Below are 21,804 nucleotides of genomic sequence, written 5' to 3' on the forward strand. Positions count from 1 at the left end.
TGTGGAGTACCGCCTCTTTTTGGGCCCAGAGTGTTCCCATAGACTTACATTCAAATAATTTTTTTTTTCGAACTGCAGGCACTGCAATGCATTCTCTATGGGTTCCGGGAGGGCTCGCACTAACGTGCTTTCGTCATCATACATAAACTTCACTTGTGCAGCGATTGGTGGAAACAAATATACCTCTAATAATATTTAGCCATAAGCTGAAGTGACATCCAATAATTTCCTCAGTGCATAACTTACATTTCATGGACATATTCTCCATCTGTAAATGTTAGAAAGTCAATATTTCCAGTTTGCTGTCATGAGTGGGCGAGCTTCTGCAAGCTAAACTTCCGTGAACGAGCGCCGCCACGTGCATGCGAGCCGAACAGACGGAGCGCAATAGAATAGGAGCGCAATTATTCTGACTAAAATATACATTATCACTAAATTATAAACATATTTAGCTAAAATATTTGTTATTGAATATTTGTTGTTGTTGGTGAAAATAAATGTGCTAGAAAATTTCAAACCTACCTTTTAAGTTTAGTAAATTTAACTTCTTTAAAAAGCAAATTTTTTTTTTAGATTTAAAGGAGCTGTATGTAAGAAATCTATTTCAATTAATAATAAAATGGCCCTGATGTGTCACTAGACATTAAGAAATCATGTTCATTTCAAATACTTATATCACTGACAACAGTAGTATGGCTAGGATATTGTCATTTAAAAAGTGGACTTGCAGCCCTCAACTGATGTTGATGTTGTCATTTTGTGTTTTGGCCTGACGCGCCTCCCTCCACCTATCTACCAATCACGAAGTCAGTAGTGTTTCGGGATCCGGGTTGCCAGCTTTGCTCTAACCTACCCTAACTCTAGTCGGATAAAAATGTCTAACGTTACTAAATCAAAAAGACCGTTATAATTCAGAAATTCGTCGTGACAAAGTCCGAAATAAAACCAGAATTTGTATTGGAGATGCTTTTGAAAGATGGAGACGGCTGAAAACGGAGAAGAATTTGAAAACAGACGCCAACGTTGCTAATTTTCTCCTGGACAGGTAAGATTCATCTATGCTTGGCTAACTTGTACTTGATGTCAATGGACATTTCATATATTCATGACAGTCGAACAAAGTTATGCATGTTCGTGCAAAGTAACGTAACATTAGCTCACATGGACGTATGCTAACATTAGCAATGCATTATAGGAGCCCGTTTCTCTGTCATTTTGCTGAGACGCTGAGGAAAACAACATTAGCACGCCCATTATGGCAATTTGAAACGTAATTGAGACAGAAGCCTAACTTTACCTCAGAAAAAATGATTCGTCATTCGTTCTTCACGTACAGTATATCGTGGACTAAGTTACACATGCTGCAAGTTGACCTGTATGACCATTGCTAATGTAATTTAGTTACTCTAACAATATTTTCTGATGGGACTGAAAACAACCCTGTGATAGCCATTGGTGATATTGAATTTGTCCCGCGTTATAATTGCTGTGGCAAATGTTATTTGTTATGTTATTTGTTAGCCTACTTATGACAAAAACTTTAGTACTTGTAAATCGAGTTTTTTTTTTATCTTTAAGATTATATTTAACTAATGACAATTAGTAAATTTTTTAAATACATAATTACTTATCAAAATATCTCTCATGAAGCATAAACATAATTAACAGAAAAAAAAACTTACTGTGTACGTCTCCTCGTCACTTGCCATTGGAAGCTCATTGAAGCAGCCTACGTTTCTGCTGAATCCTGCAGTTTATCTGGCAACCTCGAGTCAGGGGGTAGGGGGAGGGGATACACCGCTCTACAGTATTTTTAAAGTGATTGCAGTACCAGTTTTGACCACAATCCTACATACGGTTCCTTTAATGTTGCAATGTTAGAATGTAATGTGATTTGACCCCTTTTTTGGATAGACTGCAGATAGACAGCACGGTTACACTATGTTTGTTTTTATAACCTTCAATATGAACATTGTTTGTAGGACAATATTGATCAGGATATGAAATATTTTTTTTAAAAATTAAAGTTTTTTTTTTTTTTATTCAAATAGAAAAATAATAATTAAATACTCAGATACATCGCCATTTAGCCCAAAAATTCAGATTTATTTGGCAATTGACTATTTCCCAACCCTACCGGCTGAAGTTTTAGCTAAACTTTATCAAATGTTCATCAAATGTTTTTAGAACAAGTGGAAATTCTGGTTTCTGTGAGTTTGTTGGAAGATTGCACTAAATAAACAGTTAAATGTTTGATTCCAGAGTGTAAAAGGCTTATTTTTTCAGACAAAATTATGGTGATATTTCATGTTTGTCATTTTGTTTTGTATTTATTTTGATATTTAATATATAAAAGTTTTAAAAATTAAGTTAATCCAAATAATAATTTATAATTTAATGCTAATTAAACAAATCTCTTTGGTTGAAAGAGTATTTTTACTTTCAGTTGACTATGGAAATGTGATTTGAGTAAATTAATTTTTTTAAGTTGAGATAAAGTAAACCGATTACTTGTAACAAGTTGAAGTAATTTTTTTACTTTGATCCAAGGACTCATTTTTTTCAGAATTCATTTGATTTACAAAAGTCAATACTTGAAACCATTTTAGTGCATGACTTAATAAATAAATTTTTTTTAATAAAACCGTCAACAATGTAATTTTGTACAAAAAAACAAAAACAAAACATCCATCAATAATTGTATACATCAATTCCATTTGATACAGTAAAATTGTCACTCGACATTTCAGATTATCTTGCATTACATTTAGGAATGTAACAGAAAACATTGAAAAGCCCTTAATATGGCATTGATAAATCATCCAGTGTAACATCAATTCATTGAAAAAAAAAACACCTGTGTAACACCTGTGTGATACTTTATCAGTTTAGGATAAGTAACAGGTCCCTGAAAACTTCACCTAATCACTGACCCTCAGAAGATTTAGGTATCGCAGGAGGCAGAAAACACACACAGACCTGAATGTTAGGGAAATTTAGTTTATATATATATATGTTTGTTCGTTGAGGAAAACAGTGAAATGACAATGTACTAACACAAAAAATTTATACCAGGTTCAAATTTCAAATGATTTTACCCTTCGAAAATCCGTAAATTGAGAAAGAAATGAAAGGAAAAATGACAGATAAAGAACAAAAACACATCACATTCAAATTTTATAAATTTCCCTTTTAGAGCACTGGTTTCTGTTTACCGCACTGATCACAGTTAAACGGTCTTTCTTCAGAATGAGAAGATGTGATTTCAGAGTGAAAGCCTGAGCCGCTTCTTCCCAGTGTGAACTCTCATGTGAATCTTCAGACTTGATTTACATATTTTGATTTACAGACAGCATTTTTAGCTTCTGTTTTTCCTTTCTCATTCACTTCCATCAGATCTAAAAGAAACATAAAATCAAGTGAGATTTCAAATGAGAGACAAACGTGAAATGATAAGTGAAGCTCAAAGTCAAGATCACTGAAGAGTTCAATAGTCATTTTAATCTCATCAAATCTGGTGGACAACTGATGTGCACGATTATGATCTATTTTAATGTCATGAAGATGATTTGTGTTATAAATCACTAGTTTGGTCATGAAACTCTATTTTCATGACACAAGCTAATTGGCCTCTAGGCAAAAATGTGAGAATTTGTTGACAGACCATCGTTTCACTCCGAACCACACAAAAATGTCGGTTGGACTGAAAGGAAAAGCAAATTCACGCCTGAGGGCAGAGGGCGATACATGCACTGAACTTTCAGCCGTTGTAAAAATGTCTGCCAAAGCAATAAATGTAAATGTCTTTGTGAAAAAAAGAAAAAGAAAAACTTTCAATGTACTATTTTACACAACTGACTAATCACAGGTTACTTGCATAGTTCAAAATGTTCATGAAATGCTAATGTTTCATTTAAAGTCATTTTAATATTTAATGCTGGTTTTACTAGTGCCACCAAATGCTCTTAAATGTGTATTTTGCAGCAGCTCAAAGTGTAAGACCAAAGAAAATAGAAATTTTCTCTTAAGAATAAAAGCATTGCTTCATTAGTGGGTGAACATTCCAGCCCAGCAAGAATGTCTGAAATGTGTGAAAAGGCTTTCAGATTTCCCAGTTCACTTTATTGTTTTTGTTTAACAATCCACCATACCTCTGGTAGAATGAACTTTTAGCCCCTCCGGAAGAGTCCCATGACATTATAACCTAATCTAGCTTCCACTACCCAGTGAAATACGTTTACCCTTATCAGCTCAAGAAAAAACTAACTGATTTCTATTCCTTTGTATTTTCGTTCTGTCTGTATAGTGAAGCCGCCCATCCTCTGATAAAAGGTGTCAGATGGTAAACTGTTGACAGGCTAGATCAAACATAATTTATGCTTCGTTGGTAATATAACCAACGAAGCATGAAGTTCACTCACAGTTGAAAGAGCCAAAAATAAAGCAGCCTTTAGCGAAAGGAGCTTCAAATCAATACTACCTATAGGCTCAAAAGGGGCTGAGGACCACAGACTAGGGCTGGTCCAAATACCATTTTTTGAGCTTCGAAGCTTCGGTAGTAATGAACATCGAAATATTCGAAGCTTCGGAGAGAGGGGGCTGAACATATTCTTCTCTCTAGTAAAGGCAGGAATCTCTAGATGTGTCTGTCTGTCCGTTTGCATTTTGATTATTTCGAGAAACCGTTCATCCAATCGACTTCACAAGGGAGTGCAGTGTTGCATTTGGTGCAATATAGATAGAGACGCGACACGTTCAGAATGAATAAACATTTAGTAAACTACAGAACAGCGTGAGCGGGAAGCAGGGCTTATAAGCTCTGAGAATGGACACTGCACAAGTGATATTAAACACATCTTCCCTATGAACAACACAAAGTAAACACACTCGCACGTAACACACACACACACGTCTGTTAACGTGAGCAATACTTTTAATAAGGTAATTTAATATTTTCTGACTAACAAATTTCTGACACAGTAAAGGGTACATTTAAATAAAGAAAAATGAAATTTAAATAAATAAAATAAAAAATTAAATAAAGAAAAAAAAAGAAATTTAAATAAAGAAAAAAGAAATTAAGTTAAATTAAATTAAAAATGAGATTCATTTAGATTGATAATAACGGGTAAAAAGGCTAATACATTTTGTTTCTATTATTCTATTTTTTCACAATGTCAAAGCAACACAACTTAACCCAAAACACAAGCTCAGGCATGCACTTCTGTCCACACACACTCCGCTGTTCTGCACTTCTGTCCACACACACTCCGCTGTTCTCATGCGCTTCTGTCCACACACACTCCGCTGTTCTGTCCACACACACTCTGCTGTTCTCATGCGCTTCTGTCCACACACACTCCGCTGTTCTGCACTTCTGTCCACACACACTCCGCTGTTCTGCACTTCTGTCCACACACACTCTGCTGTTCTGCACTTCTGTCCACACACACTCCGCTGTTCTGCGCTTCTGTCCACACACACTCCGCTGTTCTGTCCACACACACTCTGCTGTTCTCATGCGCTTCTGTCCACACACACTCCGCTGTTCTGCACTTCTGTCCACACACACTCTGCTGTTCTGCACTTCTGTCCACACACACTCCGCTGTTCTGCGCTTCTGTCCACACACACTCCGCTGTTCTCATGCGCTTCTGTCCACACACACTCCGCTGTTCTGCGCTTCTGTCCACACACACTCCGCTGTTCTGCGCTTCTGTCCACACACACTCCGCTGTTCTGCGCTTCTGTCCACACACACTCCGCTGTTCTGCGCTTCTGTCCACACACACTCCGCTGTTCTGCACTTCTGTCCACACACACTCCGCTGTTCTGTCCACACACACTCCGCTGTTCTCATGCGCTTCTGTCCACACACACTCCGCTGTTCTCATGCGCTTCTGTCCACACACACTCCGCTGTTCTGCACTTCTGTCCACACACACTCCGCTGTTCTGCGCTTCTGTCCACACACACTCCGCTGTTCTGCGCTTCTGTCCACACACACTCCGCTGTTCTGCGCTTCTGTCCACACACACTCCGCTGTTCTGCGCTTCTGTCCACACACACTCCGCTGTTCTGCGCTTCTGTCCACACACACTCCGCTGTTCTGCACTTCTGTCCACACACACTCCGCTGTTCTGTCCACACACACTCCGCTGTTCTCATGCGCTTCTGTCCACACACACTCCGCTGTTCTGTCCACACACACTCCGCTGTTCTCATGCGCTTCTGTCCACACACACTCCGCTGTTCTGTCCACACACACTCTGCTGTTCTCATGCGCTTCTGTCCACACACACTCCGCTGTTCTGCACTTCTGTCCACACACACTCCGCTGTTCTCATGCGCTTCTGTCCACACACACTCCGCTGTTCTGTCCACACACACTCCGCTGTTCTCATGCGCTTCTGTCCACACACACTCCGCTGTTCTCATGCGCTTCTGTCCACACACACTCCGCTGTTCTGCACTTCTGTCCACACACACTCCGCTGTTCTGCACTTCTGTCCACACACACTCTGCTGTTCTGCACTTCTGTCCACACACACTCCGCTGTTCTGCGCTTCTGTCCACACACACTCCGCTGTTCTGTCCACACACACTCTGCTGTTCTCATGCGCTTCTGTCCACACACACTCCGCTGTTCTGCACTTCTGTCCACACACACTCTGCTGTTCTGCACTTCTGTCCACACACACTCCGCTGTTCTGCGCTTCTGTCCACACACACTCCGCTGTTCTCATGCGCTTCTGTCCACACACACTCCGCTGTTCTGCGCTTCTGTCCACACACACTCCGCTGTTCTGCGCTTCTGTCCACACACACTCCGCTGTTCTGCGCTTCTGTCCACACACACTCCGCTGTTCTGCACTTCTGTCCACACACACTCCGCTGTTCTGCGCTTCTGTCCACACACACTCCGCTGTTCTGCGCTTCTGTCCACACACACTCCGCTGTTCTGCACTTCTGTCCACACACACTCCGCTGTTCTGTCCACACACACTCCGCTGTTCTCATGCGCTTCTGTCCACACACACTCCGCTGTTCTCATGCGCTTCTGTCCACACACACTCCGCTGTTCTGCGCTTCTGTCCACACACACTCCGCTGTTCTGCGCTTCTGTCCACACACACTCCGCTGTTCTGCGCTTCTGTCCACACACACTCCGCTGTTCTGCGCTTCTGTCCACACACACTCCGCTGTTCTGCGCTTCTGTCCACACACACTCCGCTGTTCTGCGCTTCTGTCCACACACACTCCGCTGTTCTGCACTTCTGTCCACACACACTCCGCTGTTCTGTCCACACACACTCCGCTGTTCTCATGCGCTTCTGTCCACACACACTCCGCTGTTCTGTCCACACACACTCCGCTGTTCTCATGCGCTTCTGTCCACACACACTCCGCTGTTCTGTCCACACACACTCTGCTGTTCTCATGCGCTTCTGTCCACACACACTCCGCTGTTCTGCACTTCTGTCCACACACACTCCGCTGTTCTCATGCGCTTCTGTCCACACACACTCCGCTGTTCTGTCCACACACACTCCGCTGTTCTCATGCGCTTCTGTCCACACACACTCCGCTGTTCTCATGCGCTTCTGTCCACACACACTCCGCTGTTCTGTCCACACACACTCTGCTGTTCTCATGCGCTTCTGTCCACACACACTCCGCTGTTCTGCACTTCTGTCCACACACACTCCGCTGTTCTGCACTTCTGTCCACACACACTCCGCTGTTCTGCACTTCTGTCCACACACACTCCGCTGTTCTGCGCTTCTGTCCACACACACTCCGCTGTTCTCATGCGCTTCTGTCCACACACACTCCGCTGTTCTGCGCTTCTGTCCACACACACTCCGCTGTTCTCATGCGCTTCTGTCCACACACACTCCGCTGTTCTGCGCTTCTGTCCACACACACTCCGCTGTTCTGCGCTTCTGTCCACACACACTCCGCTGTTCTCATGCGCTTCTGTCCACACACACTCCGCTGTTCTGCGCTTCTGTCCACACACACTCCGCTGTTCTGCGCTTCTGTCCACACACACTCCGCTGTTCTGCGCTTCTGTCCACACACACTCCGCTGTTCTGCGCTTCTGTCCACACACACTCCGCTGTTCTGCGCTTCTGTCCACACACACTCCGCTGTTCTGCGCTTCTGTCCACACACACTCCGCTGTTCTCATGCACTTCTGTCCACACACACTCCGCTGTTCTGCGCTTCTGTCCACACACACTCCGCTGTTCTCATGCGCTTCTGTCCACACACACTCCGCTGTTCTGCACTTCTGTCCACACACACACTCCGCTGTTCTGTGCTCTAGCCAGAGAACACTCCCGTTGCAGGAACACTTTAGTAGGCAAGAAGCAGCAAATGTATTTATTAAGTATAACGAGGTTGGGTTCCTTCAACTGTCCATCCTATTAAAAATGGCTAGGCTATATAAGATAATTGTAAAAAAATAGTATTTTATTTCATCAGATTTTATAGTGTTGAACATATTCAAGCGAACCGTTTCGAGGGGGATGCCAGGTGTGCAAAAAAAAAACAAAAAAAAAAACTAATATTCGAATGTCAAATTTTCTAATCGAATACCAACCCACCGAACGAATATTCGAATATTCGGGTCCAGCCCTACCACAGACAGATCCCACAATCGAGCCTCTCCCACAACTGGCTAACTACCTGACGGTGGAGACCCCATTCTCCGTTAAGAGGATTTCCTCTGGATAAGAGATCCGGCCCCAAATTCATGCATTCCCGGGACATGCTTGCCCTTTAATGGCTGGAAATGAGTCTTGCACGTAACTGATTGTGTGGGACAGGACTCATTTCCAGCCATTAAAGGGCAAGCATGTCCCGGGAATAATGAATTTGTCTGATCTGATCAAAATGTTGGATTCTTAGGAACTGCACAGAATGTTTCAATGCCAGAAACACTGTTAACAGTTCTAGGAAGTTTGTGTGCGTTCTGAAACCCTCGCACCCCAACCTGTGAGTTCATGGAAAAGTGTGTGAAAAAGTGTGTTTTATGATTGGTCACAATTGTGACCGGTGGGATACTGTGTTGTATCAACCATTGTACAGATTGAATATAGGTCTATTTGACCTGTGCAGTGTGTTTGTGTGTGTTTTTGTGTGTGTGGTTTTTTTTGTGTGTGTCTTTGTGTGTGTGTTGAGATCAGACATCAGAGGAGATGTGACCATGTGTGTGTGTGTGTGTGTTTTTCTGTGTGTGTCTGTGTGTGTGTGGAGATCAGACATCAGAGAAGACGTGACCGTGTGTGTGTGTGTGTGTGTGTGTGTGTGTGTGTGTTTCTGTGTGTGTGTGTCTGTGTGTGTGTGTGTGTGTGTGTGTGTGTGGAGATCAGACATCAGAAGAGACGCGACCGTGTGTGTTTGTGTGTGTGTGTGTGTGTGTGTGTGTGTGTGTGTGTGTGTGTGTTTCTGTGTGAGTGTCTGTTTCTGTGTGAGTGTCTGTGTGTAAAATTAGGTAGAAAGTAAGGTAGAACAGTTAGCCTATGTGTATTAGCATGTAGATACAATGGGTTGTCCCACCGGTCACTATTGTTGCCGTTGACATGTTTGTGAGTGCTATGACCACATTAAACAAAGTTGAGTAATTGCAAATGCATATATCAATACTAGACACCTTAAACATGTGTACCAAAAATCTATGTCCTATCTTTATGTTAACATACTTTACCACCCTTTTCTTTGGGAGCTTTCTTGCTGCCATCCTCTTCTCTTGGCGCAAACAGGAAGTAAACAGCTCTGGTCATGTGACAATTTACAGTAAACATGCGACACTACACATATTTCATTGAGACCCTTCATTATTTCAATATCTGCTGGAAATGCATTGATAGATCATTCAGTAACACTTTTATAGCCTTAGAAATGAAACATTTTTTAGACATTTTTTTTTTAAACATTGGGATTAAATGGGTTAAATAAACAGCCCTCCGCAGAGTTTCTGACTCGAGGAAAGAACAATCTCTCCAGTGACGGAGAGCACACATGCAGAGTGATGGCACCAGAGAAACTGTCCAGGCCATCAGCTCTAGAATACATAAAAAGACTGAATGGGACTCTGTTCCCTTTCTGAAAAAGGGACAGACAGCCGTGAATGGACCCGATGTGCTCCTCTGCCAGAACCGCTTGATACAGGACAGTCTGAGACCACAAAGCTTTTGGTCTCATTTATCCTGAAGCCTAAGCTCTCCAGATGAGACATGAACACTTCTGCATCTATATCTGCCTGCTGCTCCAACACATTTGCTGAACACTTTCAGGCCCGAAAGGAACTGTCAAAAACTCGTAGGCTGCATCCTAACAGGCAAACCTGAGGAATTTTCTGTGTGCTGGGTAGATGCTTATGTGAAAATATTTATCTTTCAGATCGACTGACATACTCCAGTCATTGGGACGAATAAAAATGACAAAGACTTTTAAGCGAAGGCATTTTGAATGTATAATTTCAGAGATCCAGACAGGAACGGAGACCTCCCCCTCTATTGAGAATGGCAAAGTACAAGGAGTAAAAGCTGTGATAGCTGACCTCTGGCAGCACAATCCAACTTGCTCTCTTGCTCAACAAAGAGGCGGTTTCTTCCTCTACAATCTGAGATGATTCCCCTTCTGCTCTTGACTTCAACACACCACTGAAAAGTGGAGGTTGTACAGCAAATTGCAGATTATAACCCCTGACTGTAACGGATAAAACCCAGGGTTGCACTGTGCATATGCGCCCACTTGCTGCAGCTCCTGCTCACTTGTGACGCGGCGGCGCCATCTAGCAGCAAAGCTGGGAACTGCAGCTCTGATCTAGACGGTTTCGTTTTTGTTTTTTTGTGTTCTCTGCCCTTCATTATAGCCTCATGGGCAGAAGGGGAGAAATTCTCTGTGGGGAACTGGGGAAATTGGTGTTAACAATTAGGCTTAGTGTCCTAGTAAGCATAGTGAACATAGCCTAAGTCATAGTATGCATAAGTGAATGTATGCCTTCGGTCTTAAAAGTGGCAGAATCATTAAAATCCTGCCACTGTCTGCTTTTATTATATACATCAAACAACAAAGGGCAAAGAAAAAAATAATCACTCACTGCTCTTAAACTTTAAAAAGGATATGAAGTTTATGCAGTGTTATTTATTAGATTAGCCTACTTTATTACATTTCGGTACCTGAAAACTATAAGACCTACCCAAAGAGCACTATTTATTTAAAGGGGTGGTTGATTATGATGACACTTTTTTAACTTTAGTTAGTGTGTAATGTTGCTGTTTGAGCATAAACAAGTTAAAAGCAAAGGGAGATATTTGCTTTTAAAGAAATTGCTTTTAAGGACTACAACAAACGGCTGGTAGAGACTACACCACATTCCTCCCATCACCAACCCTAGAATTTACATAAACCCGGCACCCTGGACACGATTTATAGATTATCAAGACAGAATATGCTAATCAATGACTTGAAGATAACTCCACATCAGCTACATAAATTCACCAACTAACCATTCAGAAATGTCCTGTTGCTTCTACATGTTGTCACTTATTCTCGAGTCTCTCCATCATTGTCTGAATCCGGTTTAAACATAAAAGGCTAAAAGTTTTTGTCATTTTCAGTGCGTGTGTGTGTGAGGTAAAAGGACATGAGCTGTTGAAGCTCCGCCCCCTGTGCCGGAAGCAGCAGCTCATTTGCATTTAAAGGAACAGACACAAAAACGGTGCGTTTTTTGCTCACTCTCAAAAAACGAATATTTGAACATACTATATAAAAATATCTGTGGGGTATTTTGAGCTAAAACTTCACATACACACTCTGGGGACATCAAAGACTTATTTTACATCTTGTGGAAAGGGCATTATACCACCCCTTTATTTAATTTGTATCTTTTATTGTATTGCATTTATTTGTACTTTTGCTTGTAATTTGATTTTGTTCTTATTTTAATACTGACTGTTTACTTGTCTTTTAAAATGTAGGCTATTACATTTATATAAGTTAAGCTAGTAGTTTTAGCTGAGGTATCACATTGGAATAGAGGATTATGAATAAAAAAAAAGGTTTCATAACTGCCTGTTATTGTGTCATGGCTGGTAAAAGATGGTTTGGCATGTACATTTTTTAAGTCACCGGCCATTGGCAGGTGTGACAAAAAGTTAGTTTTAGGCCCTACTTGCACCTTATAATGAGATACTTTATTATAATAATGAAAATATTTCCAAGCAGATACCAATCAAACCAACAAAATGTCCTAACGCTCACCGTGGCTGTAAGGAAACTACTTTGTTGCTCAGTACAAAAAGATGAACTACTTACTGTGATCTCAGACTGTGTTTAAGTGGTTTCTCCACTGTATGGATCTTCATGTGTAACTTCAGGTGACTTTTAAAAGAGAAACTCGTCCCGCACTGATCACACGTGTGCGGCTTCTCTCTGCTGTGGGTCCTCTCATGTTTTTTCAGAGTTGATGATTGATTAAATCTCTTATCACAGAGTGAACACTTGTAAGGTTTTTCTCCAGTGTGGATCTTAATGTGTTGCTCCAGGTTGCGTTTAATAGCGAAACTCATCCCGCACTGATCACATGTGTGCGGCTTCTCTCCAGTGTGGATCCTCTCATGTGTTTTCAGATGTGTTGGCTGACTGAATCTCTTGTCACAGTGTGAACACTTGTAAGGTTTCTCTCCAGTGTGGATCCTCTCATGCGTTTTCAGAGTTGTTGACACACTGAATCTCTTGTCACAGTGTGAACACTCGTAAGGTTTTTCTCCGGTGTGGGTCCTCATGTGTAGCTTTAGTTGAGCTTTAACAGAGAAACTCTTTCCACACTGATCACACGTGTGCGGCTTCTCTCCGCTGTGGATCATCTCATGTTTTTTCAGAGTTGATGGTTGACTGAATCTCTTTTCACAGTGTGAACACTTGTAAGGTTTTTCTCCAGTGTGAATTCTCTGGTGCAGTTTTAAAAAGGCCACTGTAATAAAAGACTTCCCACACTCAAAGCACACATGATCTCTCACACCAGTGTGAATTTTCTCATGTCTATGTAAATATGGCAGCAGTGAAAAACTCTTTCCACACACAGAACATGAATGCGGCTTCTCCTTCGTATGAACCGTCAGGTGTGTCTTCAGGGCTAATGCCCACATAAACGTTTTCCCACACTGATTACATGTGTACGGCTTCTCTCCGGTGTGGATATTCCTGTGCCCTTTAAGTTGTACCAATTGTGTGAAACTCTTCCCGCAGTGATCACATGTGAACGGTCTTTCTCCGGTGTGGATCCTCATGTGAACTTTAAGATTTTCTCTGTGTGTGAAACTCTTCCCACACTGAGTGCATGTGAACGGTTTCTCTCCAGTATGAACTCTCATGTGAACCTCTAGTTGTTGTTTGCTTGAGAATCTCTTTTCACAGCAATTACAAGTGAACAGCTTCTCTCCAGTGTGTCTCCTCATGTGAACAATGAGACCTTCTCTGTATGGAAACCTCTTCCCGCACTGATCACATGTGAACGGCTTCTCTCCAGTGTGAACTCTCATGTGTTTCTTAAGTAGAGATGATCGCAGGAAACTCTTCCCACATTGATGGCATGCATGTGGCTTCTCTCCAGTGTGAACACTCATGTGAAGCTCAAGACTTTGTTTGTATGCAAAGCTCTTCCCGCATTGATCACATGAGAACGGCTTCTCTCCGGTGTGGATTCTCATGTGAATCACAAGACTTTGTTTATTTACGAAACTCTTTTCACAATGAGTGCAGGTGAAAGATTTATTGTCTCTTTTCTTTAAAGATGTCATTTTAGTCTTTGAGCGACTCAAAGGTTTTTTCCCAGGTTTAACATGTTCCTCCTCCACTTCACTCAGTTCTTCATTTTCCTCCTTCACTTCCATCAGGTCTGAAATGAAAGGGATAAAAAAGTCATTTTTGGTAAATCTTCCAGTTATTGAACATTATTGTCAGAGTTCTGTCACTTCTGTTTGGGTTACATCTTGGGTTGGTGACAGAGCTCTGGCATTCCCGGTCTGTCATGCTTTGGGTATAGTCTGGTTTGTTGTGAGCACATGGCTTGTCATGTTTTTCCTTGTGCCATGCGTTCTCCTGTCAATTATCTAGCCCCCCCCCATCTTGTTACCCGATTATTGATTAATTTGCCCCACCTCCCTTTCTCGTTACTCTCTTTTGTTTGCTTCCTATTTAGTCTCCCTGTGTGTACAGTCCTGTGCTGGATCGTTGTCTAAGTTCCCTTGTGTTTCCTGTTCCTGCCGATGTCTGTCCTGTTTTCCCACACGGGGAGTTTTTGTTTGTAGTGTTGTTTTATGTCTTTTGTTAATAAATACCCATTTGTTTTCTTCACTTGAGTCCTCGCTCTTTTCACCAACCCAGTCCGTGACAATTATAGGCACATATCCCATATTTCTGTAGTGAGAACTACAATTTTAATTGAACAACGACACAATTACCTAATGTAATATTAACATTAAAGAATAGAGAATTCTGCCATAATTATGGCACCAGTCACCTCTGCTGCTGAGGATAAGTTTATCCGAGTCACCAGCCTCAGAAATTGCAAGTTAACAGCAGCTCAGATTAGAGACCAGATGAATGCCACACAGAGTTCTAGCAGCAGACACATCTCTAGAACAACTGTTAAGAGGAGACTGCGCGAATCAGGCCTTCATGGTCAAATAGCTGCTAGGAAACCACTGCTAAGGAGAGGCAACAAGCAGAAGAGATTTGTTAGGGCCAAGAAACACAAGGAATGGACATTAGACCAGTGGAAATCTGTGCTTTGGTCTGATGAGTCCAAATTTGAGATCTTTGGTTCCAACCGCCGTGTCTTTGTGCGACGGATGGATTCTACATGCCTGGATCCCACCGTGAAGCATGAAGGAGGAGGTGTGATGGTGTGGGGGTGCTTTGCTGGTGACACTGTTGGGGATTTATTCAAAATTAAAGGCATACTGAACCAGCATGGCTACCACAGCATCCTGCAGCGACATGCCATCCCATCCTGTTTGCGTTTAGTTGGACCATCATTTATTTTTCAACAGGACAATGACCCCAAACACACCTCCAGGCTGTGTAAAGGCTATTTGACCAAGAAGGAGAGTGATGGAGTGCTGCGCCAGATGACCTGGCCTCCACAGTCACCGGACCTGAACCCAATCGAGATGGTTTGGGGTGAGCTGGACCGCAGAGTGAAGGCAAAAGGGCCATCAAGTGCTAAGCATCTCTGGGAACTCCTTCAACACTGTTGGAAAACCATTTCAGGTGACTACCTCTTGAAGCTCATCAAGAGAATGCCAAGAGTGTGCAAAGTAGTAATCAGAGCAAAGGGTGGCTTACTTTGAAGGAACTAGAACTTAAGACATGTTTTCAGTTATTTCACACTTTTTTGTTAAGTACATAATTCCACATGTGTTCATTCATAGTTTTGATGACTTCAGTGAGAATATACAATGTAAATAGTCATGAAAATAAAGGAAACGCATTGAATGAGAAGGTGTGTCCAAACTTTTGGCCTGTAGGGCAGGGATGGAAATTAACTTTTTTGTCCACAGGCCACTGTGGCTGGTGGATTTAAAAATCTACCAGCCACTCAATGTTTTTACCAGCCACTTTCTTGTTTTTAACCTACAATGTGTAACTGCATGTGAAAATTAATACTACAAGATCTGCAATACTTAAGCAGTTTATTTAATCTCAAGTCTCAATTAAATACTGACATTTTCTCTTTCGTTCTTATACACACACCAGGCAAGGCATTATGGGTGCGTTAGTAGGCCCACCCACTTCACTTTTCAACAGGCCCACCCAAAACTTGTCTTAAAAAAAAAAAGAAAGTTTAATATATTCTAATGTTGTCAAGAACTATAAAAAATCGTCAATAAGATCATAATTTGTGCTAAAATAGTTTAAATGTTTAGTTTGAAAAAATTTTAAAAGCTGGTTATGTCTATCTTGATGTTTCTGCGCAAATTCAGCAGACGGGTTTGTTCCGATCAGAGCTCGTGAGTGGAGAGCGCATTTCTGAATATTCCGCTCCGCTCGCTCATTCCGCAAGGTCGCTCGCTCAACCCAGAATGGCCTGATCCTGGTTCGAAAATATGTGGAATAGGGCTGCCTCCGACTTAAAAAAAATTCTAGTCGACTAGTTGTTGTTCATTTAAGCCATTCGTGGACAAATCGCCCCTGCATATTATTTTAATTATGCTTAAATAGGCTATAGCCTACAGGATAATGCGCGTTTACGTAATATAGCCGCACTCAAGCGCACGACCGCACGCATAAGCTTGCCACAAAGAACCGGTAAAAGTAATGAAAATTAATGTGTCTAAAATAGCAAGGAGACATTTAATTATTTATTAATAAACTGGTGTTTTGCGGATTCGCCATGAACGCCAGAGAGAAATGCACATTTCATATGGATTTCACAATCAGAGAGCCTATTTCTTTTGGTTTTGAATATTTTCGTTTAAAAGTAGACATTTCAAGCTTTCTGTAATATATAGCCTATATTTCTCAAATCTGTGAGGCACAAGCTGAGTTTCGGCGCCCTCCAGTTCACATGCAATGCAAGTGATCATGCCGGCGCCTTATTACATTGTCTGCTATATATTTTCTTATTATTTATTAAATACAGGCAATTCGTTGATAAAACATTGATCAAAATTAAGATACAATTTATACAAAACAAAACTCAATGAAGTGGTCAAAATCATGTCTTACATGTCATGTCTCCAGACATATTTGCGCATCTCATGATGTATCATATCTTTCTCGGCGAACAGCGCGTTGCTGGGAGGGCGCCAGCGCCTCTGCCTCGCGAGTGGATGATAGCCCTGAAGACGCCTAGCAATGGTAGGCTATACCTTTAGTGGTAGTATAGGTACCTTTAGTTAAGTTATACCTCAAGAGTCTTCGTAGCGCACTAAGAGACAACGTTATGATGCATAATGGAGATTCCAAAGCGCTCTTCTTTGGTCAGAACCATGGAGAGCGATCGCTGATAGGTCCGTCCTATGCACCGACACTTTTTACAATGCAACAAAATATTTAAAGAGCATCAAGCTATTAAAATCTATATTTTATTTTATATTTTAATCTGTTATTTTATCAGTAATTTTTATTAGGTTAAACAGTGATTGAATAACGGTTTTAATTGAACGTTTTTAATTTAAGGCCCACCTTGTCTCGTTGTAAACTAACCAATCTTGGGACTCCCCATTGTCTGCTTTTCTCCATCGTTCTTTAAAAAAATGTTTTTTGACCTTCGATGTAAAGCCACATTTTTTTGAAGGTGTGCCTCCTCTAAAAGTGTCCGCCGTCAGTGTGAAACAGTATGCTATTTTTATTTACCCGCCACGGTGGCCGGTAGGTGAAGTGAGTTTACCCGCCACAACACAAAATCACCCGCATTTGGCTGGTGGCGGGTGCTAATTTCCATCCCTGCTGTAGGGGTGGAACGGTACATGTATTCGTATTGAACTGAAATGGTACGGGCATCACGGTTCGGTGCATGAATTTACACGGAGAATACACGGTATGAAAAAAATTAAAAATAACTTGTGTGCAAATAAATGAATGTAATGCGGAACTACTGTTAGATACGAGGGCTCTTTAGAGACAGCTAATCTGTAGCCCCGCCCCCACTCTGATTGGCACCTTTGCAGCCGAGCTCCGCCTATGTTGCACTATGTAGTTTTTTGTCAGGTCGACAGTCCAGTGAGTGAGTCAGAGATAGCAGCGAGTATGGCAAGTGGTGGCGACCCACAAGAGTTAGAGGATCCGCCGGCCTCTTTAAGATAGTAGGACAGGCGATAAGACGAGGATTGTGTGTCGCCGTTGTTCAGCAGTTGTTGGGTATGTGAGTGGAAATACATCTAACATGCTAACGCATATCCGACGCCATCACCCAGATATGCAAATCACTAGAACGAGACAAAAAAAAAAAACTGTCCAACTTCTCCTCCTCCCTACAGTGCTTAACCAGCCTTTAGATACACATATAAATAGGACCAAAAAAAAAAAAAATAATAAGTCACTGAAGCAATCGAAATTTACATGTCATCTTCAATTCGCCCGTATTCAGCATCAGTTCTACAGACGTGGCCCCTGTATGAGCAGCACACAACCACTCACCTAGCTGAGAAGCTAATGGAGGTCGTGGCAGAGTGGAAACTAGAGAGGCCTGGAACAACTATTTCAGTGACCACAGACAATGCAAAAAACATTGTTAATGCCGTCAGAGAAGCAGGGCTGGGTCTGCATGTAGCATGCTTTGCCCATACCCTAAATTTAGCTGCACAAAAAGCACTGGCAATCAACCAGGTATCTAGATTATTAGGGAAAAAAATACTTTTTTTTCATCGTAGCACGACGGCTGCGTATGTTTTGGAGCGTAAACAGGTGGTCCTCGACTTTCCAAAACACTGCCTCGTACAAGATGTGTCGACACGCTGGAACTCCAGCTACGAAATGGTCGAGCACTATTTGGAACAGCAAGTTGCCATTTACTCTGCATTTACAGACAAGTCAGTAAAGAACAAGCAGGACGCCTCACATCTGTCAGATCAGGAGGTGAGCTTCGCAGAGAGTGTGGTTAAGATTATGAAATCTTTGAAGACCATCACTACAATTTTGAGCACAGAAACAAAACCGTCGGTTTCAATGATCCTACCACTCAAAACAAGGATAATGAAGTCTATGGAGCTCCCTCACTTGGATCCTGCCCGTCACCAGAACGTCTTTGAAGATCTCATCACAGAAGTTGTAATGCATCTTCTCTGACAATTTGTAAGTCTCGTTTAAAAACGTATTTGTTTTCTTTGGGGTATTGATTTTTTTTGTAACACACATTTTTTTTTAAATGTGTATATTATATTATATTTGTGTGTATTAAAGTGTGTATATTTAGGATCTGCATTTAGTTGTGTTGTACAGCACTTTGGTCAGTCTTGTGGCTGTTTTAAATGTGCTTTATAAATTAATTAAACTTGAAACTTGAATGCTAAGGTTGTTTTTTATTTGATTGATTTTTCCTCACTTCTGTCATGTCTTAACCGAATATATTGTTGTTACAGTGTTCACTGATAAAAGCCAATCATTGTCTTTGTTGTATAATACTGCAGACTGAGACCACAGAGACAACACAGGACAGGCCATCAACTTCACAGGCTACTTCCTTACCAGAGATGCCAGAGTCTGAGACATCATCCTCCCCAAGTCAGCCATGGCAGAAGTCTTTGTCTCCCTCTTTGCAACTGGTCAGATGAACCATCCTGATTTGAAGCAGAAGGGGAAGGAGGAGGTATATGCCTACATAGCCAAGGAAAGCACTTCAAATCTAGCCAGGTTGGCCAAATGCTACCTGGCAGTACCTCCCGCCTCTGTCCCAAGTGAGAGGGTTTTTTTCAACGGCAGGTGACATAGTCACTGCCACAAGATCTACCTTCACTAGTGAAAGTGTGGACATACTTGTGTTTCTATAAAAAAAATTAAAATACAATGAAGCTACCTTTAAGAGGTACATCTTGTAATACGCCAGATACACTGCCTCTATTAAGCACAGATTGTTTATTAAGCACAGATTGTTATTTTCTTTTATATTTTATAGGAGATGATGGACCATACTGTTATCTATCAAAATATGTGCCCTTGTGTTTTTATTAAGGCTATGTAAATATTTTGTTTAGTGCAGAGAGAAAATAACGGAATAAACAAAAAATAAATAAACGTTTTCTCATGCTGAGAGATAAGCTATGCCTATTTGTGTGAGGAAATTTGACAAATATTGTGTTGTAAAAAATAAAAAGAATGAGACAAAGTTTGAGAAGGGTTTGTTGTTTTTATTTGAGCTTTCATGCATATTAGACATTGGAACGTTGTTGTTCACGGTCAGGGACTATTTTTTCTAGCGGAAGGAATGCTTTTATTGATTTAACTTCATGAAAGTTGCACTAATACATTTTTTTTTTTTTTTACTTTAATATTGTGTGGTAACCGTTTTATAAAAAAATTTAAAAATTATATATATATATATATATATATATATATATATATATATATATATAAATTAACTAAATTAAACTTTTTTACACCAAAAAAGAAACACCGAACTTACTTAAGCTTGACTTTCTATTTTCTTCTAGAAACTAAATTTGTTGTTTTATTTTCCTGTTTTCTCTGTAAAGCTGCTTTGAAACAATCTGTATTGTAAAAAGCGCTATATAAATAAAGGTGACTTGACACTCACGGAACACTGCAATTCACAAAAGTTCATTATTTGCATGTGCCGTAAAGCCTTGCCGGTTAAACATGTCATTCACGCTGTTTCTAACATGCGCTTTTCTGAGTGCAAACACCCGAAGCGCACCGGCACTAAAAGCCTGTCTAACAGCGCCTGATTACTGGACTAAGTTATCTTTCGAGTCTCATTGTGCTAATACTGTCAAATACACACAAGGTTTACATAAACAAAGTTGGTAATGTCTTAAGTGAATGCAATCGTTTGATAGAAAATTGTGTGTTTGGTCTTAAAGTGACAGTAGCCTAATAGTAAACGTGCCGCCGCTTGTCCTTAAAGAGATAATTCACCCAAAAATTAAACCAAACCTGTATTAATTTCTTTCTTGTGCTGAACACAAAAGAAAATATTTTGAAGAGTGTGGGTAACCAGACCGTTGCTCATTGACTTCCATAGAAGAAGAAGAAGAAGAAGAAATATACTATGGAAGTCACTGGGGATCAGCAACTGTTTGGATACCAGCATTCTTCAAAATAACTTTTATTTTTAACAGAAGAAAGAAACTTCTTTGGGTTTAAAAAAACTTGAGAGAGTAAATGATTACAATTTTCATTTTGGAGGGAACTATCCCTTTAATGTTAATACAGCAACAAAACTTACTTTTTTTATTTGCTCATTTAATTTCTTTCTTGAATGCTACTGTTAAATACACCTGTAGCTGATAAAAATAAAGCACGGTTTATTTAATTTGTAAATTATGTTGTTTGTGTGTAATGTGTATCTTATTTTTAAATAGAGAAAATAATGGCAAAGATTTTTATATTTTATATTTTGTTACCTTGTACGCCTTTGTTTTTTAAAGTAGGGACATAAAGTAGGGAGCTAGGAAATTTGACTATATTACTTGCATTGGAATGCTGATGTCTTTTTGTGATCGCTTTATAGTTATTTTTATTATTAATGTTGCTGCTTTTGTTTTTATTAACTTTTACTTCTTGTATTTTCCGGTGGATTGTGATTTTATGTACAGCGCTTCGAGAAGCTGCTTTTAAAGGCGCTCAATAAAATAAAGTTTATTATTATTATTATTAATTTGGCTGTAATGCTCAGTCACTTGCAAAAGAGTAAAAGCAACATGAAAAAGAACCATGCATCGTGATTTTTTCCTGAAAGAAATCGTGATATGATATTTTAGCCATATCGCCCACCCCTAAGTTACATCATGATCATGTCTCGTGCGCCTCTTGACACAAAAACAAATCGAGTGCACAGTTTTTGCATTCGAATGTGCATTTTTTATTTTATTTTTTTTATCATATATTATATATATATATATATATATATATATATTTTATATATCATATATTTTTAATGTGCTTTTTTTATGTGCTTTTTTTTTGCATTTGAATTTGCATTTTTTTAGGGAATTTGAGGAATGTTCAAAATTCGAATTTTTATTTGACAGCCCTATTATACATGACACGATTTTCCAAAATACCCAGTTTGCCATCCCGAGGAAATTGATTGCCATATTGGAGTTG

At 40.5% G+C, this 21,804-nt stretch overlaps 1 protein-coding gene across 3 annotated transcripts in view; it reads right to left on the minus strand.

Annotated features, from left to right (window-relative positions):
• Positions 1-21,804, minus strand: part of LOC309499615 (uncharacterized protein) — a 48,135-nt gene that overhangs the window by 15,695 nt on the left and 10,636 nt on the right. For 2 of the 3 annotated variants that reach the window (XM_082170961.1, XM_082170962.1), the window contains 2 exons: positions 12,331-13,912; positions 3,214-3,398 (listed from right to left, as the gene is read on the minus strand). In XM_082170961.1, coding sequence (XP_082027087.1) covers positions 3,380-3,398; positions 12,331-13,912 — 1,601 coding nt within the window. In that variant the 3' untranslated portion in view covers positions 3,214-3,379. Of the gene's footprint in view, positions 1-3,213; positions 3,399-12,330; positions 13,913-21,804 lie in introns of those variants that run through there. The other variant, XM_082170963.1, reaches the window with a different exon arrangement.

The sequence above is a fragment of the Leuciscus leuciscus genome (genome assembly GCF_965113295.1).
Source record: "Leuciscus leuciscus genome assembly, chromosome: 1".
NCBI classification, from domain to species: Eukaryota; Metazoa; Chordata; class Actinopteri; order Cypriniformes; family Leuciscidae; genus Leuciscus; species Leuciscus leuciscus.